At 33.6% G+C, this 20,852-nt stretch overlaps 2 protein-coding genes across 3 annotated transcripts; one reads left to right on the top strand and one right to left on the bottom strand.

Moving 5' to 3' along the window:
* The first annotated feature begins 5,701 nt into the window (after positions 1-5,701).
* Positions 5,702-15,954, top strand: Phyhd1 (Phytanoyl-CoA dioxygenase domain containing 1). The gene is made up of 5 exons (XM_071782923.1): positions 5,702-6,007; positions 13,685-13,828; positions 14,149-14,262; positions 14,364-14,514; positions 14,666-15,954. The coding sequence occupies exons 1-5, from the start codon at positions 5,987-5,989 to the stop codon at positions 15,082-15,084; spliced, it is 849 nt and encodes a 282-aa protein (XP_071639024.1). The 5' UTR covers positions 5,702-5,986; the 3' UTR covers positions 15,085-15,954.
* Positions 15,534-19,929, bottom strand: Swt1 (Swt1 RNA endoribonuclease). 2 transcript variants are annotated; one of them, XM_071782921.1, is made up of 12 exons: positions 19,664-19,929; positions 18,973-19,558; positions 18,728-18,898; positions 18,348-18,613; positions 17,921-18,157; positions 17,602-17,823; positions 17,286-17,516; positions 17,015-17,210; positions 16,824-16,942; positions 16,582-16,739; positions 16,286-16,426; positions 15,534-15,874 (listed from the first exon to the last, which is right to left on the bottom strand). In XM_071782921.1, exons 1-12 carry the CDS (start codon positions 19,793-19,795, stop codon positions 15,655-15,657), a joined length of 2,679 nt encoding a protein of 892 aa, XP_071639022.1. In that variant the 5' UTR covers positions 19,796-19,929; the 3' UTR covers positions 15,534-15,654. The 2 variants fall into 2 exon arrangements, with proteins under 2 accessions (XP_071639022.1, XP_071639023.1); XM_071782922.1 differs by having other exon boundaries at positions 18,746-18,898; positions 19,664-19,927.
* Between the last annotated feature and the right edge of the window lie 923 nt (positions 19,930-20,852).

Genomic DNA, 20,852 nt, shown 5'->3' with positions numbered 1-20,852 from the left:
TGGAGCGTGTACACATACACAATGATCTTTACGGTGATGGAAACAATTAACGCGCGCGCGGAGAAGCTATTAATAGGTACATCCTGGGCCTTTCAAAACCGTATTTGTATATCTTTTCTCAAACACTCTAGCAGAAAGTTTATTAGGATTTCAGTGTAGGATAGGTTTACACATTTTTAGTAAAAATTTGTTTGTATTAATAATTATTTAGTTATTTATTTTTAAGAGGAGAGGGGAGAGGGGTATTCGCTCAAAAATGGGCTTGAAAAATAGACAATTTTAAGGTTTTATTTATAAATAAAAAACCTAAAAGCTCTTGTAGTTTTGCATATGTATTTTTTACTATTTTATTGTTATTTCTACCGAGTTTCATATAAAAATAACTAATATTTATTTAAACGTAACTCGTAAGGTGCAACGTTTCGAAATATTTGTCCCCGATGGTTGCCATATCTCGGTCATATAATTGACCGATTAAGGATCCTGGGTACTCGTCGCGGCCATGTTGGAATGTAACGTCAGAAGCAAGAAATGACACGAAAATTCTTGCGTATAGTATTTCCAAATAAAAAGATATTTGGTTAAAATAATACTACAGATCACTTCAGCACACTTCAAAAATACTCCGAGTTGAGGTTAAGTCTACCCCTTTCCCTTGACAATTAATAAGGTATTAAGTAGGTTTTTTACGAGAAAAAACATCCCAAAAATTGCTTACTTTTGAGCGAACACTTCCTTAAATAAAAATATACGAGCATCTATAATCAAATAGTTATCTTCAAATATCCAATTTGTCAACCTGAAAATTTGTTTAAATAATGTCTTACCTTTAATCCTTGAAACATAATAATTCTGTCAATCTTAGGATGAAAAAAGTAAATATTAATATCTATCTACATATTGTAAAAATAGTACTTATGTGTTTATGAATTTTCTTTCAGATGAGATTAAACAGAAAGAGAGAAAGAAAAGGGGAAGGAAGGAGTGAAAACAGAAACTATTCGTTGTAGACAAATCAAGAGAGCATAAGGCCAATTTGTGGGTAAACCTGGAGATATACATTATTTATTAAGGCTAGACACGCGCGAGAATAGAAACGTAAATATCTGCGTTTTCCGGACCGGAAAGAAAGTTTTCTTCAGAATTTAAAGAAATTCGCGGCTTTAATAAATTCGCGTCGTCTGCTCGCGTAAATTAGCGAGCCCACGCAAGCGAAGTGCGCGGAATTATTCGCCGTTATAGTTCGGTGCCGGTTTCTACAGGATCGTCCAAACAAAAACAAAACGCGCGTGCGACACATGAATTATCGCGCCAATGATTTGGTTATTAATAGGACAATAAGTGTGATAAGCGAAACTAGTTTAAAAATAACAGCTCTCTTATCTTTCCAATTGTTTTATTTTCTTTTCTTCCATGAAAGTATATGAAAAGAAACGTGTACATTACATCACAATGGTACCCTTATCTTTCCAGTAATATTATATGACTGTTCTCATATATATAATATATCGTATAATATTAAAAATATATATTATTCATACATTTAATATTATATAGTTAATATTAATTAAATATATTCTATATTTAAAATATATTTAAAATAATATTATATATTTAACTAGCTGGTTACCCGGGCTTCGCCCCGGAGGACATGAGTAATCTCTCTCTCTCTCTAGATAGAGAGAAGAGAGCGATAGAGAGAGAGAGAGAAGAGAGAGAGAGAGGAGAGAGAGAGAGTAGAGAGAGAGAGCGAGAGAGAGAGAGAGAGAGAAGAGAGAGAGAGAGCTCTCTCTCTCTCTCTCTCTCTCTCGAGAGATCTCTCTATCTCTCTCTCTCTCTCTCTCTCTCTCTCTTCTCTCTCTCTCTCTCCTCTCGCTCTCTCTCTCTCTCTCTCTCTCTCTCTCTCTCTCTCTCTCTCTCTCTCTCTCTCTCTCCTCAGTCGCTCCCTCTCATGAAAAATTGGATTATTTTACACACATATTTTAACAAAACTTTGGCGTCATTCTTTTTTGTGTAAATTATTTCTTGGAAACTTTTCTTTTTATTTATCCAAATTTTTAATGATAATCTTATTTATATAAAAATCGAATAAGTTGTTTCTCTCGTTTTAACTGCAGGTTATTGCAAGAAAACTCCAATAACTTTTCTATCACTCGCGACAGTCACGAAAGCCACGAATTGAAGTGACTGTTCACATATGTGAAATAAACAACTTATCCTACATAAAAAAATAAATTGTTATCGAAAAATAATACACATCGTGGCAATTAAACCCATCCTCGAAAAATTAATAAAATTTTTGAAAGATCGGTAACGAAAAACTAATACAGTTTATAACACTTTCCGAGAAATTCTACCTCTGTTTTATATACAATTCTTTAAGATTCGATCAATTATTTCCCGAAAAATTCAAAAAGTTTCTGATAACAATTTCCAAAAAAATCGGTAACGAAAAATTATACACTTTATATCACAAAATTCAATTCTTTGAAATTCGGGCAATTAATTCCCGAAAAATTGGAAAAATTTTGATACCAGTTTCCAAAAAGATCGGAAACGAAAAATTATACATTTTATATCACTCCCCGGAAAATTCTATCCCTATTTCATATATAATTCTTTGAAATTCGGTCAATTATTTCGCGTAAAAATTAAAAAAATTAGAAAAACCGGTTTTCAGAAGATCGGTAACAAAAAACTATACACTCTATAGCACTCCCCGGAAAATTCTACCCCTATTTTATATGGTTTTAATACAAATCCGGTCCAATAGTTTTTAAGTTAAAAACGTTCAAACATACACCACTTGTAAGAATTGAAAAAATTTTAAAAATGGGTTTCCAGAAAATAGATAACGAAAAACTATACACTCTATAGCACTCGCCGGAAATTTCTACCCCTATTTTATATGGTTCTAATATAAATTCGGTCCAATAGTTTTTAAGTTAACGTTTTTTTTTTATTTTTCTAATTCTTACGGGTGGTGTATGTTTGAACGTTTTTAACTTAAAAACTATTGGACCGAATTTGTATTAAAACCATATAAAATAGGGGGAGAATTTTCCGGGAAGTGCTATAGAGTGTATATAGTTTTTCGTTATCTATTTTTTGAAAACCGATTTTTTAAATTCTTTTACCCGTAAGAATTAAAAGAATTAAAAAAATCGGTAACGAAAAACTACACACTCTATAGCACTCCCCGGAAAATTCTAGCCCTATTTCATGTACTTGTGATAAAAATTCGGTCCAATAGTTTTCAAGTTATTAACGTTCAAACATACACCACCCGTAAGGATTTTATATAATAGTATAGATATCATTACGTGATAAATTAGTCCCTTCCATAATTTCCACGTGATGCTATCATTCAGTTTCACGTTTAATACATACATACGTATAGATATATGTGCAATATATATGTATAAAGAAAACATTTTTACATCACACGTGCGTGGAAAGTGGCACATTACGCGCGTGACACGCTCGTAATGGGCCACTTTCCACGCACTTGTAATATAAAATAGGGTGTGTAACACGTGTGTTAAGTTGAAAATTGAACGTGCGGGTGATTGCACTCGCCTCCGGCTCGTGCGTCCACTCCGCACGTCCAATTTCCAACTTACAGCACTTGTTACACAAATAACTATTCTAGAATAGGATCTCAATTTAATATTAACGGCTTAAACAATAATTAAATAATTAATTTAATTAAATTGAGCAAATTCCAGTATGTGAAGATATAAAGCAGGAAGTAAAATCAGAAGGTAAGAAGCACGTTTATTTGTTCTGCGACACTGATATACTTTGCTCATCTCCAAAGAAATGCATTCTTATCGGCGTGTTGATTTTGAAGCAGCCTGTAAAAAATTGACTCTCGAAACTTTACTTCCTGGACGTTCGTTACGAATGGCCGAGTGTCCGACTGACCGTGAGTGCCGAGCGCGAAAAGAGCATCGCGTTGCAACTGAACTGGGCTTACAAACAGGAGCTTGCGAAATAAGCAAAGAACCGTGAGGCCAACGCTACGTTCATTACCAGGATTTTATTATATCATAGAAATAGAAATCATTTATTTACATATTTGATTTACGTATAATTGGATTCACAGATAGGATAGATGTATATTCATACTGCATACAAAAAATCTATAATACACAATCTGACAAAAAAGTTTCTAATAAAATAAAAAAATTGCAATACGTAACATAAAATCAAATAAACCTTTTTAATTTTCAATATATTCCCCGGCAACGTTTACACATCGATGACATTGCTTGTACAAATTTTGGAATGCTTGTTTAAATGTACGTGTCGTAAGAGAGGCTGTTGAGTTCGGCGGTTGCATTTCTTTGACTATCATTGACGTTCTCGAAATATCTTCCCTTCCGGACGGTTTTCAGTTTGAGGAGCAATATAAAGTCCGCAGGGGCCAAGTCCGGAGAGTAGGGAGAGTGTTCCAACACTGATATCTCCTTCTTTGCCAAAAGCGTCTTTACAATGATACTCGAGCTGCGCGGGTGCGTTGTCGTGCTGAAAACGCCAACTGCTGCGTTCAGCGAAGTTCGGACGCCAAATTCTAGCATTTTGAATGTCACAGTTGCATTTTTTTTCCAAATTTATAGTAGAACTTAATGCTCACATACGCTGTCCCAATTTTAACGTCTTTGACATTATGTATCGATACACATACGATGAAAATGCGCTATGAGTCGCAACCAATTCTGACGAAGCTTTCTACTAAATTAAACAAATGTCTCAGCTATAATACTTCACCCGCGATTCAACAATATTGTCATCCTGGCGCGCGCAGTATTGCCAGTCCCGAAACTTTTTTTTTAGACCATATGTATATATCTTACTAAAAATCTATAATATACAGGACCGGTCAAAAGTATTCGCTTAATGGAAAGGAAAATCATTATTTTAATAAAGAAAGACATACATAAATGTTATAAATGTTATAAAATTTAATTTTAGTACTGTTCTTTTATGCTTTGATAGGAATATTTTAAGAAAAAAAACAAAGATGTTAATGATTTAATTAACATTGAATAATTATCGTCAATGATAATGTATGATTATATGTACTTTCTTCATTAAAGTAAAGACTTCTCTTTCCATAAATAATACAATATTTTTTTATCTGTATATGAGTACTTACACGCGAATAATTAAAAAAAGAGTGACAGAGGTATTATCGTTTTAAACATTAGTTATCTTACCTTAACAATTTATTGCATGATTATGCCATGTCATTTCGTCAAAATAACCATGACTTGCTATAACTTTTTTAATTATCGTAAAGAAGTGTATACCTACATGTGTATCGAATTTTTATAACAGTTATAATTTAGAAATTAAACTGTTCTCAACATTAAATAAAACCATAAAAAACGTACGGAATGTATTTAGCATGTTGATAAGTAAACTCAATTGAGAAACGAATTTAAACGAACTTTTCTTTATAATATCTTCATAAAGTTTGGAATTCACTTCGAGATTAATTTTGTCTGCGAGCGTAATATCAAATCATGCGTGATGAATAATCAACTTAAATATAATTAACTTTTTAACACGTGACTATCTTCTTGCACGAAAGTGCAATATCTTCGTGAGGAAGATATAGTTATCTGAATGACGCATCGCGAACGCATGTTTGAGATAAATCGTCCGCAACGTCAGTTGTCAGTATCACCGAGGGTCCCCTGACTTTTTGTCAGGTGATAAATTCTGGTGGATCTGTGCGGAAAAATCAAAGATGCTAGTGTGATATTCCGGCGGAACAACGCATCGATCTCGCTATGCTCGCACAAGCCCGAGTCGTCGGCCAGACACGGACTTCGCAGTATCCACGGGCTCACCTAGTCATTTGGTGCGAGCACTCGGCTGCAGACGTGTTCCGGTCTCACTCTGTCACATCGTGTATCAGCGAACAGGTTCGAGATTCACCGCGATTCGACTACGCTGCGATAACACGTGCACCGGGATGAAAGACATTCGCGCGCAGGTGAGTCCCACACGGAACTGAAAAATACTCGTGAGAATTGTTTTCCCGTACACCGCACCGCCTTCCTGTAGGACAAAAGGAGATTCGCGTCGCCCTCGTGTCGTCGAGTCTGACACGTGGACGGTAATTTAATCGATGACGTTTTTGACAAAAATTTTGATTGAATGATTCTTCGTCAAGATATACCAATTTATTCGAAATATATTGACATTTTTTTTCGATAGAGTAACGAATGCAACAATGGATGGAATAATAAACATTTTTAATATATATTTATTGTTTTAAGATTTATGGATGATAAGAGTAGAAATGTACATATGGCTTGAAGTTTTAACATGTCCTTTATAGGAGATCTTAAAGCCGTCTGTAATACCAACATCTTTACTAAACGCATATCTTTTTACTGTGACTTTATGGATTTAAAAAAATTCTTCTCCAAAGTTAAAGTATATGCGCTAATGCTCTCCACGGTGGTTGAGTTTATACCAAGAACGAAAATAATTTCAGAAATGCAGACAATTAATAAGACGTCGACTCGTGACAACATTTGCTTCATATAAAAATTTTACAATTTGTTGTTACAAAATGAGACCGTGGAAGGTGGATTACATCAAGAAATACCATACGGTTCTCAGAATTAGGATTAGACACCTAACAAAAAAGTTATGCGTGTAGATCTATTATTGTGCACTGTAGCTAGGTACAATAATCTTGTCTATCCTTGTCTATGCAAGGGCAGATATAGGCCGGTGACACAGAAAACGATCAAAATTATCGACTTTTCAATTCCGTTTAGATGAAGGTGCATTCCGTCGTAGTTCGGCCTTTGGTTTAGGATCCCAAAAGAGAAAGAGGAAAGGGAGGGGGCGAGAGAGAGAGAGAGAGAGAGAGAGAGAGAGAGAGAGAGAGAGAACTAATAATGATAATAATGAAATATCCGCAAAATGAGAAGTACAACTCTTGTATTGCGGTGAAAATATAACAATCGATAAATGTTCAATTTTTGTACATCAAAATTAAAGATATATATTTTTTAGTTTACGGTATGTTGCATCTACTTTTAGTAAAAATCGAGTCATTCGGCTTTACGTATGTAATTAAGGAATTATAGGAAGTTTTCCAGCAAGCGACACAAGTCGACACAAGTGTTGTTTTGTCTTTGTTACTCATTGCTAAAAAAAGGAAGATAGAATGATGTTTGTGTCAACCTGTGTCGCTTGCTGGAAAGCTCCCATAGAATTGTATACATTTTTTCGACTGCTCGTATTCACATGTCGCAAAGACGCAAATTTTGGATTTGGTCAAACCTTGTGATTACTATTTGCGACTACGTTACGACCGGAAGTAGTACTGCTTGCGAAGAAAGCAATACTATTTACTTGTGCTACTAGCAGTTCTGCTTGCTTAGGACATGTTGATAATGACATTTTTACAACAAATCTCTTCTTTGATTGGCTGTGACTTGTGATTGCAGTGTAAAAGCGCCTCTTGCGTCTTGCGACAATATGGATTGCTTGCGACTAATGTAGAACGACCTTAACGATGAGCCTCTAACGATTGCATCAACGAACTGAGAAATGAGGGCACACAATGTAGTCGTTTACTAACGGCGTCACTGGAGTTCATGCCATACGAGATGACATAATTGACCGGACCACTCGGTTCGGAGGTCAATGTGATATCTGCCCAGTGCTCTGAATGTCAACGTGAAGAAATTCAGGCAAGCGCGGGTAAACGGCGGGAATAACTATGACTTGAATAATCTGTCGTTCTATCGAAACGTATCTTGCTAACGACTTATTTCTGACTTACTTTCACTTTTATATCGCACGTTTACGATTATATTTTTGTTGCATTGCCTGTTGTAAAGAATTAATATCTTATATATATTATTTAAATTAATAGCTTAGATTTAACTCTTTCTCTGTCTTCTTTTCTCTTTCTTTTCCAATGTTTTTGCAACAATAAGAAATAATACTTCAGCAATTTATAATAATAAAAAAGTAGACAATTAATGTTCCTTAATACTTGAATATTTTAAACCCAATTTCTTAAATTATTGCTTTCTAAATTTTATCAGTTTATTATAATTACAATCCTTTATTTAAAAGCTGTAATATATGAACATTATTTTCAATAATAATATCTATATGTAACTAACAATATAATAATATAAATATGTGTATATTAAAAAAAATATATTAAAAAATATAAAGTTATTTTTTGCGGAAATTGTATTTCTTTTTTACGGAAAACTATAAGAATAAAAGAAGAGAGTTAAACGTTTAATTACATGCGTGCGTATAATTGCGAATTGTTCTGAAAGATTTCGAATTTTGGAATCAATTTCCTCTGCATCTGCGAGAAATTTTTATTAATTATTTCAAGAACGATATTCACAAACCGAATCGTAGTCGCGGAGAAGCTGAGGATTTCGTAAAAACAAAACGTTGTTATCGAATTATGCCTTATCGCTTGACCATTTATGATGATCCGAATGATCTTTTCTTGTCACTATAGAATTTTGGAGACTATTTTTAAATCTTAACGAAAGAGACCAAATGGGCAACATATATTATCGCTGTGTATGTTTTACATATACTTGGGACCAACGGAAAGATTCAACGAAAAGTCTATTCTTGTTCCAGTAGAAAAAGGGAAAAAAGGCGCACACATATTCCAATAATTCTTTCATTTTGGGTGCGTTATGTAATGAATAGACAGCGTGTTTTATCACACGAAGAGATCCATATTTTAAGTAATTAAAAACCGCCCTCCAACGAGAAAGAATATCTCTTTCGTATAAAAAGATATCAAAAAATAATAGAAGATAAAAGATTTTAAAACATTTCGAACATTTTGTATTTCTGGAAGATGATTATCGTAAAGTAAAACTTTTTTTGACGTTTTTAATTGCTCGAAATAATAAGAGGAAAAGATATAATAAATGTTGCCTAAGAAGATTAAAATTAACGGAACGCGATTATCTATATAACATTCTGCGTTGTATTGTCATGCTTAATTATACATATGTGAATTCGGTGATATTCGCATCAATTAAGGAGTGAATGTTTGCGCGTTAAAATATCACGATTTATCTTCGCGCTTCCAGTTATAGTTACTGACATTTTCGCTGTAAGTGGAACGGAGAATGCGAGAGCCTAAAAACAATTTTGTTTTTAAATCACATTTTTTTGACACATTTCCTCCAGAAACGCGATCCGCGGATAACGATTTTAATCAGTTTTCTAGGAATCACGCGAAAGATAGTGAAATCATTTTATTTCTGGACGAAAGAAGAAATGTGTTTACAATCATCACCGATGATAATTTATCACGTGAAATATCCTACTCGTTGATCTATATTGACCTACTATTAATCTATGTCGTTCATCATTCCCGACGCTATTTTAGTCGTAGCGTCTAGTTGAGTGTTGTTTACGGTTAGGCACAGATGGTAATTACATTAATTACACTGCCCGATAATAATCTTTTGTTTTTAAGAGTTAGAGTTGTGAATCGGTTAAAACAAGCCTCACATTTCTTATTTATTATCAAAATTTACCATTATTATTAATAAAATCTTCGTTTTTCATCTTTTTTTTATCGATATGACCAAAAGGTTGGAAGGAAGTATAGGATCTGAGGACCTTTAGGACGTTTTTAACTTAAGTACTCTTCGCGAATTCGACATATATACTCAAATTAATTCGAAATACCGTAGGCGACCTTGATCCTTGGTAATTGCGCTGCGAGATAAGAGGCAAACGACGGATGATGAACGCCCACGAACCCTACATATCCCGTAATTCCATTCTATTTCTATCCACGCGATTCAGCGCTTTCGCGGATGGCTTGAGTCATTCGTATATACGGACGAAATTTCAGAAAAATGTCGACGACAAGGGGAAATGACGTAGCCCAACCACCCACCTGTCAACAACGACTAGCCATACGCTATTTTCGGGATGTGCTTCGCACGCATATAACTTTGTTAATGTTAATAAACGTAGTATGCCCGCGCGAGTTTGGCTATCGAATTCGCTCGCGAGGTGCTTATATATACGCGGCTTTAAAATTCTTATGCTCGCAAACCGAATCAGTACTACAGAAATCAATTAACTGCGTATGTGTTATATACACAGCATTTAAATTGAGACACTTGAATAGCTTGAAAAGCGAAACATTTAAAAGAAAAGTGTTCCAGACGAAAGTTGAAAAAATCGACTTTTTAAACCCACATGAAGACCATCGTCATATTTTAAAGTAGAATTGTATGATTTTTTTTACATAATATGATTCTTCCAGTTATTCTGCATATAAAAGTATTAAGGTAGAGTTATCAAAAAATTAATAGTTTGAGATATTTTGTACTTTATTCTGGCACATTTTGATACGGAATATAAAATATCTCGCAAACTATTAATTTTTTGATATTAGAGAAGAATTATATTATGTAAAATAATCAATTCTATTTAAAAAATGGCGATGAAATTTATGTGATTTTGAAAAAAAAAATTTTTTCCGAAAATTGATTTTACCATTATTTGTCCTTCATCTTTGAACGATATAACTTTCGTCTGGAACACCGCAACCTACTTTATACGCGGAAAAAAATGACGTATCAACAGCATCATTTTTTGTATCAACAGTGTTATTGAGATAAAATTTATTGATGCAACATCAATATTAATGAACAAAAAACATCAGATACTTAATTGTTTTAATAATTTAAATATTTGGTCTAATAATATCCAATTGAATTAACTATTTATGCTTGTGGCAGCCCGTGACGTCGACGTTTAATTGAAGCAACTTTATTTTTTTCCGTGTAGGTATATATGTGTATATGTATAAATTAATTTCATTATTTTATAAATATATTTAATAAGAAAGAATGTATATCCTCTCATATATTTTGTGTGTTAGGTATATTTATAAAATAATAAAATTAATTTGTGTGTACGCACACAGACATACATATATTTTCTTATCTCATTAAATTTGAAAAGTAATTAATAATCCGTTAATTACATTTACATCCAAACTATATTATTGAAACAACCGTTTTAAATTAAATCATTCAAACAACGGTTTCTTAACTTAAGGGAGTTTAACTTGATAAACTGTGGCAAATTAAACGAAAAACCTCAAATAATCTGTTGATTACATTTATATCCAAAAAAATTCATTATTGAAATAACCGTTTCAAATTACATCATTCGGTCTCTTATCACCATAACTGTGGCAAATAAAAGGAAAAATTCCACATTAAAATCGTAAATTTTAATCTTTATCGCGTTGTTACGTAAAACTTATACTATCTGGTCAATATAACAGAATGAATAAAACGTAAAATGTTAATCGTGATGGACTTCGTTAAATTTTACAACTTACTTTCTCAAGAAACCTTTTTTTTCGTTTTTCTTGTATCGCTGCTCAATATTTTAATAAACGTTTGACCTGAAGTTTTAGAAAAATCTCACATATATTGGCGGAAGAATTAAATGTCAATTCAATATATTCACAGCAATGCTGTTGAATACTCGGTTAAATATGGGGTGAGAAATCATTGTCAGAGATGAAGATGAAATATATTCTACAAATCTATCGTTTCTTGCGTCTTCATTATTAACTATCATCTCGAGAAAAAGAGTGATTGATGTATGTACGGCTGTCATAAAAAAGATCGATGTGTAATCTCTTTGTTTGCGAGCGGTTGTGACAATTCGAAGGCCAGAGCTCAGCTGAGGGCAGCACAAAGCAGAGAAGATTGCAGATATCATTGTCTTAAATAAAATTGCTACTGCGCCGAGCGATATTTCTCCTTTATCGCAGGAAATGCATTATATTGTGGCGATGCAATAATGCGTTTCGCCGTAATCGAAACGTAAAAATGGCGCACATAAATTGCGGATTTTTCGAAGATACCCGCGAGCGTTCTGCGTTCCCCGTGGTGTCTATTGCGACGCGCGTTTTTCCCGAGCGGCGAGCCGTCACCGGAATGAGGAAGAGACCGTGTAGCTTTCGAACGAATGACAAGCGCGGGACTTCCTACGATCGCGCGATGTGACTTTCGGCAATGTTTACGACCGATATCCCGCCGTTTCGAACGCTAAAAATACCGCGCGCCCGGCACACCTTTTTCCCGACCGCATCTACTAACATCGCACCGCGGAGAGGTTTCGTTTTGACATGCAAGTTTTAGAATTTTGCCGAATGCAGCTTCCTTATTTTTTTTTCTGGCAACTTTGTCGGCCCTCTAAACGTCCGTTCGATCGTAAATCAAACGATTAACGAATATGCAACAAGAAGACGAACGTACGTCTCGGCTCTTAGGGGAATTGCTCGTAAAACCGTTCAGCGAATTAAATGCCGCACGAAGTGACGTTTCGCTTTTAACGGCGTTTTGCAATTTCGAAACACCCGTTTTGACGCGCACTCGCATGTGAGATAACACGGAAAGGCCTCTGCCAACTAGCGTGTGAGATTGTATATCTATATACCGATACGTGAATCACCAAACTACGATGTACGCGACGATCTCTGTTGCGCAAACGTTTTATTTATATATAATTTATTTAGACTACGAGTCTTAATGACACGTCGCGCACGCATGATAACCGGTTAATAAAAATAAATTTCTGAAAATTGGATAAAATTATCGGCGGATAAAAAATGGGGAAATGAAACAACGCGACGCCGACGTAGCCTAATTATTAAGAAAAATATTTTTTCGAAAGCTGAATATAAACAGCGCCACAAATGAGAAAACAAAGCCGTTAAGATATTAGATAATAATTAAGAGAAATGCAAGATTATATATATATATATATATATATATATTTTTTTTTTTATAAAAAAATATTTTTTTTCCACGTGTTTTTTCCACCTTGGACTAATCTGAAACGTCTGACACACGTAATACATGTCGAACTATCTTAACCGGTAACAAAACAATTTGCCGCTTTTTTAACGGATGTATGCGCATCGCAATCTGATTGCATGATCGGCGCTGACGCGAAGCATGGAATGCGATAGGTGTGAAACGGAAAAACGTAGGAACTCTGGGCGTGCGTTTCCCCTCTGAAGCAGGCAATGCCCATGGGTTTATTCTTAGATGGCTTTATCGGTCGTGATCTATTTATAGAATCGTAGTCTATCACTCAAAACATCGTGGTGCAAGGTGCAACGAAACTACGACATTGATCGGTCAGATGATCAAATGACCGGAAACAAAATTTCTTTAAATTTCGAACCGACGACCTTCAATTACCGCTTATCTTATCCCGGCAATAAATCGAATAAGCGATTCGTTGTTCTCAGATTCATTCAACTTTTACTACAAAATTCAAATTTTTACGTTGACGTTAATGATGCTATGAAATTCAAGTAAAGAGACTGCAGATTATTCCGGAAAATGGATAAATATTTTTTTAGTTCTTCCGCACATCTATATCTTATGTATATTTATTTTTTATATAAATCCATTTTTTTAATTTATGAATATAATATATAATGGAAAGCGACTTCTCTTACACATTATCATTTCTTATTTCTTTCCGCGCTTGTAATTAAAAAAAAGATATGGTATTTTAAACCACTTATTTTATTAGCTTATATATGTATAAAAATGCCAAAATAATATTTATATATTAATTATGCTTTTAAATTAAGTTTCAGAAAAATGGCTACGTCATTTTGGAGGACTTCTTTCGACCGGAAGAGATCGAAGAATTGAGAGCTTGTGGAGAAGAATTAACGAATAAATTGCCACCTGAATCGGAACGAAAAGTATTCAATACGATACAGTTACAACAGGTGATAAGAATATAAGCAATTGTGAAACTTAACAGTATAAAGCGTATAAATATTAATATGGCGATTCAGAATCAGTCAGAGATGATCGTACAACGTATAACTTGTGAATACTTAAAAACGATTTTTATCAAAGAAGGTAGATACGTACAAAGAATAAATTTTGTAAAACATAAATTTATTCTTTGTATGTATCACTGTATTATGTATTAATGTAAAACTATATTTTCATTAATTTCGAGACTTAATTTCCTGTGAATGTTAAACAAATAAAAGTCAATATTAATGTTAACGGAAGTAATGATTATATGATCTTATTTCAGAATAAGGATAAGTATTTTTTGGATAGTGCCAATAAAATAAGTGTTTTCTTTGAGACTGAAGCTCTGGAAGAGGACGGGAAATTGAAGGTTCATCCAAGAGTGTCATTAAACAAAGTAAACTATCTCAAAAGAGCCGTACCTCTAGTTAAATCAATTCCTACGAAGATATTTTGAAATAATTTCAAATTATTTTACGGTGACTTAATAATTTCCAGGTAGGCCACGCTCTTCATTGGTTACACCCTACTTTCAAAAAGTACACGTTCGATGAGAGAGTCAAAGAAGTTGCTTTCCAATTAGACTACGAGGAACCAGTCGTATGCCAATCAATGTACATTTACAAAAATCCCGGAATAGGCTCGGAAGGTAATTAAATAATTCTCATAATTATATTTATATAACTCAATGCGCATGAGAATTATTTAACTGAAATAAAAATATGTAATTTAACAAAAATACACTATTATGTAATAACTACTGCAACATTAAGCCGAACATAATTGTTATTTCCTTGCAGTTACGATGCATCAGGACGCATCATATTTATATGTTGAACCGGTGAAACTCCTGGGTTTCTGGATTGCATTGGAGGATGCAACGCTAGAAAACGGATGTCTATGGATCGCTCCGGGCTCACATCAGAGCGGAGTGCACAGGCGTTATATGAGAAACAAAGATCCGAATTCCCAAGAGTTACTAATTTTCGACAGAGCGGCGCCTTGCTATCCATTAAGTAATTTCAGACCAGTACCAGTACGCAAAGGAACTTGTATTCTTATCCACGGCCAGGTGGTCCACTTTTCTTATTCAAACAAGAGTGAGACATCGAGGCACGCTTACACTTTTCACGTGATTGAGACGAAACATGTATATTATTCCAAGGAAAACTGGCTTCAACAACCTGCTGAAGGTTTTGCGAATCTTTATAAAAATTAATTGTATCATATTAATCGTGTTACGAATTATCGTCCATTGTTTATTGCGCAATCTTATTCTTCAAAATATTCGTTTCTTTTCTCACTGTACAGAAAATGATGTTATTAATCCATGATGACGACATTAATCCATATACACAAGAAATATCCATATATTAAAAAATAAAACAAATTCTTAGTTTACATAATTACAAAAAAATATCGATGCAAAATTTTAAAGAGACTAACTTGTATTAATATTAATACTTAGGTAAAAAATATATGGATAAAAAAAACTCCACATTTTTTTCTCGAACGATACACTTCTCGTATACGCAATATAATCAACAAAAGACAATTCTAAAGTACTTTTACCCGAAAATAAATCACAATAATTCATTTTCATTGACACCATTGATATATCAGTCACTCTCTTATAAAATTAAAAATATTTTTATAATATTTCGTTAATATTATTAATATATATCGTTAATATATTTAAAACTTATAGATTAAATGTATATACATTTTTGTAAATATCTACATGTTTTCAAATACTGAATTACAATACATAAATTACAAATACATACAACTATGAATGAGCAGCCAGTGCACAGAAATGCGAAGTTAATTCTTGTAGTTGTCTTAATCCAGTCTTTAATGCTTCTTCTTTTAATTTAACACAACAATATATATCCAAAGGTACCACGTCAAATGTTATCCTCTCTGTGTCAGGCAAAAATGTACTTAAATTTTGCTGTAAACTAAGTAACGTCTGATATTTTATAGAATCATCAGCCTGCACCAGTAACCTAATTACAAAAAAATTGCATAAATATATATGTATGTATACAATATAAAATAACTTGACATAAAATAATGTCATAAACTATCAGTATCAACAGATTATTGACATTATCAATCCGGGAGTAATCCCTGGGGTGATTTTTGTATCCTAGCAATAAGAAAATAAAGTTCAATTATAGTATTTTCTTTATTGATCGAGAATTCATACCTTTTTTAAATTCTTTTTTTCCTTTATAAAATATTAAGTAAATCTATGTACATAATCCTAATCTCAGATAACGATAAAACGTAAAACAATCAATAATATACAATATGTAGTCAAAGTGATTTTTAATTGGATATAAAAAACATCCCAGGTGATTATTCACGCCTAAAAAAATACTAGGTTACTATTCCCGAATTAAGAAATAACTTACTTATTTAGATTCTGCGTCAGATCAGTCACTTTTCTGGTAATTTCTGATTGCAAACGTTGTACAGATGCTTGTGTCAATGGTGGATCTATAGAGTTGAAGGTAAAAGAATATGCCATTCCTGCATTGTTGCATGCCAAACCACTATTATAAAATAGAAATATAATAATATTTAATCACACAAAGAAAGAATAGCAGTATTCTTATTAATATATATCAAAAAGTGATGTATATAATACATTTTTGTACGCGCGCACGCGTGCGTGTATGAAGTTATAAATATCTATAAAAAATCTCACCACATGTCACGTGTGTAATTATAGATATGCTGGAAGTACTGGAATACTTTTTCCGCTCTCATTTCTTGTTCTTGGACATTTTCTACGACGCCTATTTTATCGTATAATTTTTTCAGGTTGATATCAGCGATACATTTCTTACACTTCTCCTTGAGTTCCTAAAAGTATAAATTTTGAAAGTATTAATTTTCAAACTCTCCCAAAATAATAAAATATTTAAAAATATATAAAAAAAATATTACTGTAATAGTACTGAACGTTTGGGTCATGAGATCACAGTGTTTATCCATATTAACCATTTGTACCAAGTCGCTGCACTTCTCTAAAATATATTCCACATCTTGCAATTTTCTGCCACCCACTAAAAGAACCATCAAGATTAGGCTCAAGTTGCAGAATATAGTTTTAATAGGTTACAACATGTATAGGTAACCTGGTATATGTAGAAAAGCGTCAAGCAATTCCTTTAGGATATATTCAGCGCGTCTTTGGAACGATTCATTAATAGCAGCAATCCAGTGCTTTATAGCACACTTTAATGCAGTTATTGCAGTCCAAGGTGGCTTTATAATGACATATATCTTCCACTCTGCTTCTCCATAAATTTCTGACATTTGCTTCGTGATAATCTGAATATAAAAATATTCGTTCGATATGAGCTCGTGAAAATTGACACATTTCACAATCTAACATACAATGCGTACCGTTGACAAAAAGTTTTTCACAATCAATTTGGCATCCTCAAAAATATCATCTGTTAAACGTAATTCGTCGTTAAAGAGAGACTTTTCAACGGGACCATCATTCAAATTATTGACCATTATACCACTCGTATCTAAATAATCTATTTTTTCAAGTGGATCATTGCGTCCCAATGCTAGTATATTATATATCATCGCTTTAGTGCAGAGATTTTTGTCATAAGATAGCAAGACCTACATATATAAAATAAAAATAACACTTCTATTCGTTCTTAATATATGCGTGCATTATGTATGATGTAACAAAAGAACAACGTACCACTGATTTTCCTAATTGATGAATCTGTAAGCAACACTGAAGGATCTCATCATCTGGACAATTGAGAGAAAATTCCTTTTTATTTGTCGCTGCCTGCTCTCGTGTTTGTCCTATGATACGTGGGTGCTTAGAGGAAAACTGATCGTGAATGAAAGATATGGCTTTTCTGGCTTTTAACGATAATTCATGTTTAGACTTATTATCTTTGAAGTAGTCTAATTCCTATATCAAAAAAATGTTCAAAAAAGAAACATGTATATTAAAACTTTTACAGAGACGTGACAAAATTTTTGCTATACTGTACATATATTATACTTACACATATCACGGTCCATGGAATTACAATAAAAGGACGTGGATAATTCTTAAAGGTTGCATCTCTTGCTTTTTCAATAATTTCCAGATTTGACAGAAACACATTTGTGTCAACAACAATGTGCAGTGGACCTTTTTCGTGTGATTCTGTTTTGTCGGATTGTGTTAAATCTACAATATTTTTTGATATATAATCTGTTTCTACATTGTCTTTATCAAGTTGTGTCCTGACAACTTCTACCTATATAAGAAAAAGTACAAAAACACGAAATATATTAAAGTTTCTTTTACGGTAACATATAAAACAAAGATGTCTTTTAAAGATTAAGTCTTGAAGAAGATACAATAGTCAAATATATTCATATTGTGGATTTCTCCTATAATATAAATTATGTTCGTGTAATATAATGTTTCAATTATACTGGTCATACCTCTAACGCAATTTCCTCATCTTTCATGGGTTCCCAATCCATTTCTTCGTACAGAACTTCCCGTTCAGCCTGTTCTATTAATTTATCTTTTGTCATTACTTTATCATTTCCGGCAACTGGTCTATTACTTTGTTGATTTTGTGATTTATCATCGTTTAATGTAAAATTTCTTTCATATATTGCATTTTTCAAGATTTTATTATGCAATCTCTTAAGTCGTACATCAACATTTTTATAAAAACATGTCGATCCTAAGTTGTCATTGTCTGCAAACACAAAGCAACGTAAAAATACTGAAAAGTAAACAAATATCTCGAACTTTATCGAAACTTTATCGAAAGTGTAAAATATAAGATATATATAAAATTTTATATAATTACCAGACAAACTAGACAAACCTTTTCTAAACTTTTGTGAAGGTTTCTTGCTAACTAAATCAGCACGACACATTTCCTGAATTTTTTCCTTATCGATATTCAAATTTTTTCTTATTCTTTGCATACGTTCTTTTGCCAAATTTTTCTTCGGGAACAATTTTCCTCCTTTTTCTCCTAAACACATAATTAATATTAATTTAGTATAATAGTAATGACTTATAAATATAAATCTATACAATTGCATTTACTTGAAACATTTTGACTAGATGATTCCTGGACATTTTGATTCTTGTTGCGCTGCTTAATATCATGTTTATCCCAAGCTATACTTTCTCGGTCTCCTGTATTTTTCTCTTGTTTCTCCCATGTTTTTGTTGATTTCTGATTGGCAATATTTACACTTTGCTGGTTATTCTTAGCGTCTTCCTTTAATGTTTTATTTCGACTAGATACATTTGAAATTCTCTGTTCAATTCTTTCATAAAGAACCCGCATTTGTGGTGTGAATGTGACTTCATTATCATTCTTATCTCGAGATGTTACTGATGTATCATCCCTTAACTTTGAAAAGGAGTTTCTTGGAGGAAAACTCCTTCTCTTAGTTTCCACTGTCCTTGCATATGAAACTTCTAACGACGAGGGAGAAGACTTATTCCTGGCTTCTAATCTCTGCAGCACCTTCGCTTTAAGGGCCTTCATTTGCGGGGTGTCCAAGATTTTATCATACGAACGTCGTCGATTGGATATTTCCTTTTTCTCAACATTGCGCTCAGGTGTCATTGCATTGCGATGAACCTCTTCTTCGTGAATTTTACATTCATTTACTAAAGATGTCTATACAACAAATGATTTACAATTAACAACTTTTAAGAGTTATAGAATAAGGATACAATTTAACGTGTTCTACAGCAAACAAATAAACCATGAAAAGTAACATACTTTGCTGGCCTCGTCCAATGTTGGTTGAATCCACGAAGATTTATTTGTTTTCACATTAAAGTAATACACTCTGTCCGGATGACTTTTAGAATTGACAGTAATCCAATCCTTCGGCAGTTTACGCTTTAACATGATGAGGAGATGCGCGTTGTAGCAGGAAATTTGAAAAGGAGGCCGTATTACTCGTTTAATCGTCCTTCAACGATCCTCGAGCAAAACAAAACTCGATGAAAAGATAATTGTATGTATGTACATACATACATACATACATACATACGTATTGATACGTATATATCGCGACCAAAGACTGGTCACGACCTCATGCAATGGGCGCGTTCAGCAGACACAACTGTTGCACAACTGTTCGTCTTATCAACACTCTGCGTTGATTGGTTGGTTCTTAAAAGAGCCAATCACTGCCAATCACGTTCGATTGCTGAGCGGCTTGGTCTGGCGACCAATGCGTCAGAAAATGTTTTGTATCTTTGTATGTGTAAGTGGTAATTGTATTTTGTAAGTATGTATTGTATATATGTATATAAGTGTATTAGATTCACACGCTCGATTCTTGAATTCATTCGCAAAAGAAACGTATGCGAAAATTCTGCTCTTACAGAAACGTTAGAAGTTGATTGGTTAAAAGCTATGCGATAGCCAATCGACTTGCAACTTTTCTGTAAGAACAACATTTGCGTATACCTTTCTCTCACGAATGAATTCAAGAATCATCGAGCCCAGCACGGAGATTCTCTAAAGGTCTATCCAGACAAACTCGCATATACTACGTTTATGCGAGCGTTACTTCTGTAGTAACTTACGATAATTCCTTCGCGTAAACGGGATTTTGTAGTAACTTAGGCTGGAGTCCCATGGCATGTGTGTGTATTTTCCGCGTAAGGGCCCGGACACACACTTTTTCGTAACAGTAACAGTAGGATTTCGACCAATCGTGTTACTCGATTCGGGAACGTACGGCCGTACAACGCGATTGGTCGAATTCCTACTGTTACTGTTACGAAAAAGTGTGTGTGGCCAGCTTAATGGTTATTCTACATAGAAGTCGTAGTCGTGAGTTGTAAGAAATTGACCAATCACATTCGAAGTTGAGGAGAATATTTAATCTGTAATTGGTCAATTTCTTACAACTCACGACTACGGCTACGGTCAACGTGACGCTACAAATGCTTCG

The sequence above is a fragment of the Temnothorax longispinosus genome, chromosome 7 (genome assembly GCF_030848805.1).
Source record: "Temnothorax longispinosus isolate EJ_2023e chromosome 7, Tlon_JGU_v1, whole genome shotgun sequence".
Classification (NCBI taxonomy): Eukaryota; Metazoa; Arthropoda; class Insecta; order Hymenoptera; family Formicidae; genus Temnothorax; species Temnothorax longispinosus.
The sequence above is the reverse complement of the archived record's forward strand: the minus strand, read 5'-3'. Positions and strand labels throughout refer to the sequence as shown.